This window comes from Etheostoma spectabile, chromosome 3 (genome assembly GCF_008692095.1).
Source record: "Etheostoma spectabile isolate EspeVRDwgs_2016 chromosome 3, UIUC_Espe_1.0, whole genome shotgun sequence".
In the NCBI taxonomy this organism is placed as follows: domain Eukaryota; kingdom Metazoa; phylum Chordata; class Actinopteri; order Perciformes; family Percidae; genus Etheostoma; species Etheostoma spectabile.
Genome location: NC_045735.1, coordinates 10,495,850 through 10,498,385, shown reverse-complemented (window position 1 = coordinate 10,498,385; position 2,536 = coordinate 10,495,850). Strand labels below are relative to the sequence as shown.

The 2,536-nt window shown below is 42.0% G+C and overlaps 1 protein-coding gene across 1 annotated transcript in view; it reads right to left on the bottom strand.

Moving 5' to 3' along the window:
• Positions 1-2,536, bottom strand: part of clmpb (CXADR like membrane protein b) — a gene marked incomplete at its 3' end in the record, with an annotated part of 60,761 nt that overhangs the window by 11,570 nt on the left and 46,655 nt on the right. The window contains 1 exon segment of the mRNA XM_032508885.1: positions 1,507-1,658. Within this exon segment, the coding sequence (XP_032364776.1) occupies positions 1,507-1,658 (152 nt within the window).

Here is a 2,536-nt window from a genome sequence, read left to right as displayed (position 1 = left end):
TAATGTTTAATTTCTTATACTGCAATGTAACTTTTATTTTCATATTTTATTTCAACTGTTTTTAACTGCTCTTTAATGTTTAATTTCTTGTACTACACTGCAACTTTTATTATTTTAATCTTTTTATGTAAAGCACTTTGAATTGCCCTGTCTTTGAAATGTGCTATACAAATAAAGCTGCCTTGCCTTGCCTTTAAGAAAAATACTGCGGTAATGCTGCTCCCTCTGTTAGCTCACGTTAGCTAGATTTAGCGATTTCTAGATAGCTACCAGTTCTTCAGGTTAGTGATAGTTTTGCCACAGAGCTAGCAGCCACGTGACGACAAAGTGACATAATTTAGACCATGGGTCTCAAACTCGCGGCCCGGGGGCCAATTGCGGCCCGCGGGATGATATTTTGTGGCCCCCAACTTGACATCAAAGTTAAGTGTTAGTGCGGCCCGCGCGTTCTGAAACTTTTTGTCATTGCGTTTGTCACTTATGGGCTACCGTAGTCTCGTGACAGCGGCGTAACCGTTGTCAAGCTAGCTAAGTACTCTTTGCGGCAAATGCCTGAGGTTTGACAATGTGATGTCTGTTGTTGTGAAATTCACCAACCATATCAGATCTAGGGGCTTAAAGCACCGGCAGTTCCGCGCCCTGTTTGGAGGAAATAGTTGTTTTTTTTGGAATACTTGATGCGGCCCAGCCAAACCCAGACTCTACTTCCAGCGGCCCCCAAGTAAGTTGAGTTTGAGACCCCTGATTTAGACGGTTTCTCTTTTAGGAGTATTAGTGTTAGAAACAGTGCAGTCACGTGTGTCAAAAAACAACAAATTGAAAATCATGTTCAAGTTGTTCTCGGGTTTGTGCCTTTCATGCTGTAGAAAAAAGGGTCCAAAGTTATAAATACAAAATGAGTTAGGGAACATTCTGGACACCATTGTTCCTTTGTGAAAAGCACTAAAAGTCAAAGTGCCACTGTAACTTTGGGCATTGACTTAATGTTCAACTATTATGGCTTCTGTTGGAAATCAATCAGCATGACTCAAATGGAGGTAAGCTAGAAGATAGATAAAAAGTGTGTGAAAGAGATAGAGAGGGAAAGCAGGAAGAGGGAAAGATGTACTGTATGTCAGGTAATTAAAAAATATAGCAGTAGTCGACAGAGGTCTGCGTTTTAGCGTTTTAGCACAAATGGTCCCATTGCCATTTTAAAAGTTCTATAGCAAAGGAAAGAAGAAACCTAGAAACCCCAGGGTTCAAAGCCATCAAAAAATGTGTTTCTGTTCTACCTGTAGCATGAAAACACTTTTACTGTACTCTTATTTCTGAAGACTGTTGGCAATGACCAGTTAAAGAAGCATAAGATATTGCTTAAGCTTTACTTTGCAGTAGCATGCAATAAGACAAAGATACAATACAATACAAGTCATGATACAGTGAAATTATAACATCCAAAGGGCTGATTTCAATTATTGTGTTAATAACACACAAAAGCACAAAGAAAAGAGAATCTCATCTCACCACTTTTTGTCTGGAGTTTGGTTTCTGCAGTAGCCACTCTATGTCGAGAGAGTTGGACGACGGGAACTGGTGGTGGCATGGTAAGGTGGCATTGTCCCCGACAACCTTCTTCATCTCCGTCTGGGCACCCACTGACAACAGGCTGAATAGAACTGAGGAAGAGGAGGAGGTAGGGGATAGGGGGAATATGTCAGCTGGCGACACTTGCTAAATCCAAACTTGAGACAAGAGGCAGATGCTGCAGATACGACGCAAAACCATGCCGATGGAGGAAATGGATACAGAAGCCGTAACAAGAGACAAGAGTATGACCCAGAATGCCAATCACTATCTGACAGATGTTGAGATACGTCATACCCCGACACTAAAGAGAGAGAATTCTTCTTGTTTTTTATTATTATTATTATTATTTTGATTATTTTTTTTTACAGGAAAGAGAGTTTGCCATAGGAGCTCAGAGAGGAGTATAAAGATGATCTTTTTTGTTAACCCCCTTTTGACAAGGGCAATCAAAGAGCACATTCTCACAGCAAGAGCTGTGGGGAATTGTGGTGTGGGAAGGAAAGGTACAAAGCTTTTAACTACTAAGGAGCTACGCTGCCTGCACATGGACAGGTCTGGTGTAAAACTGAAGACATACATATTGACTCTTGACGTACTAAAATTTGCCAAACTAGTCGTAGTCACATTCCTATTATTACATGTGACAAAGTAGACCAACAGATTTGACACTATCCACAGACGGAACATGCAATCATAGTAACACACATTCCAAAATATTCCACAGCCCCCTCAGGGGAGAACTTGCAGTAGAAAGTGGCAATAAGGATGATTGTGTGCACAAGCCAGTGATTTTGGGCACCGGCCAGACTGTCAGTGGCTGTGTCTCCATGGGGGAGCAGCGAGGCTAATTTATTGGAGGATGCTGGACAGCCCGGCGGGCTTGAGTGGAATTAGCCAGAGGCGTCAAAGGGGATTGCTGGAAGCTAAGTGTGTCTGTGTGTGCCTGTGTGTGTGTGTGTGTGTGTGT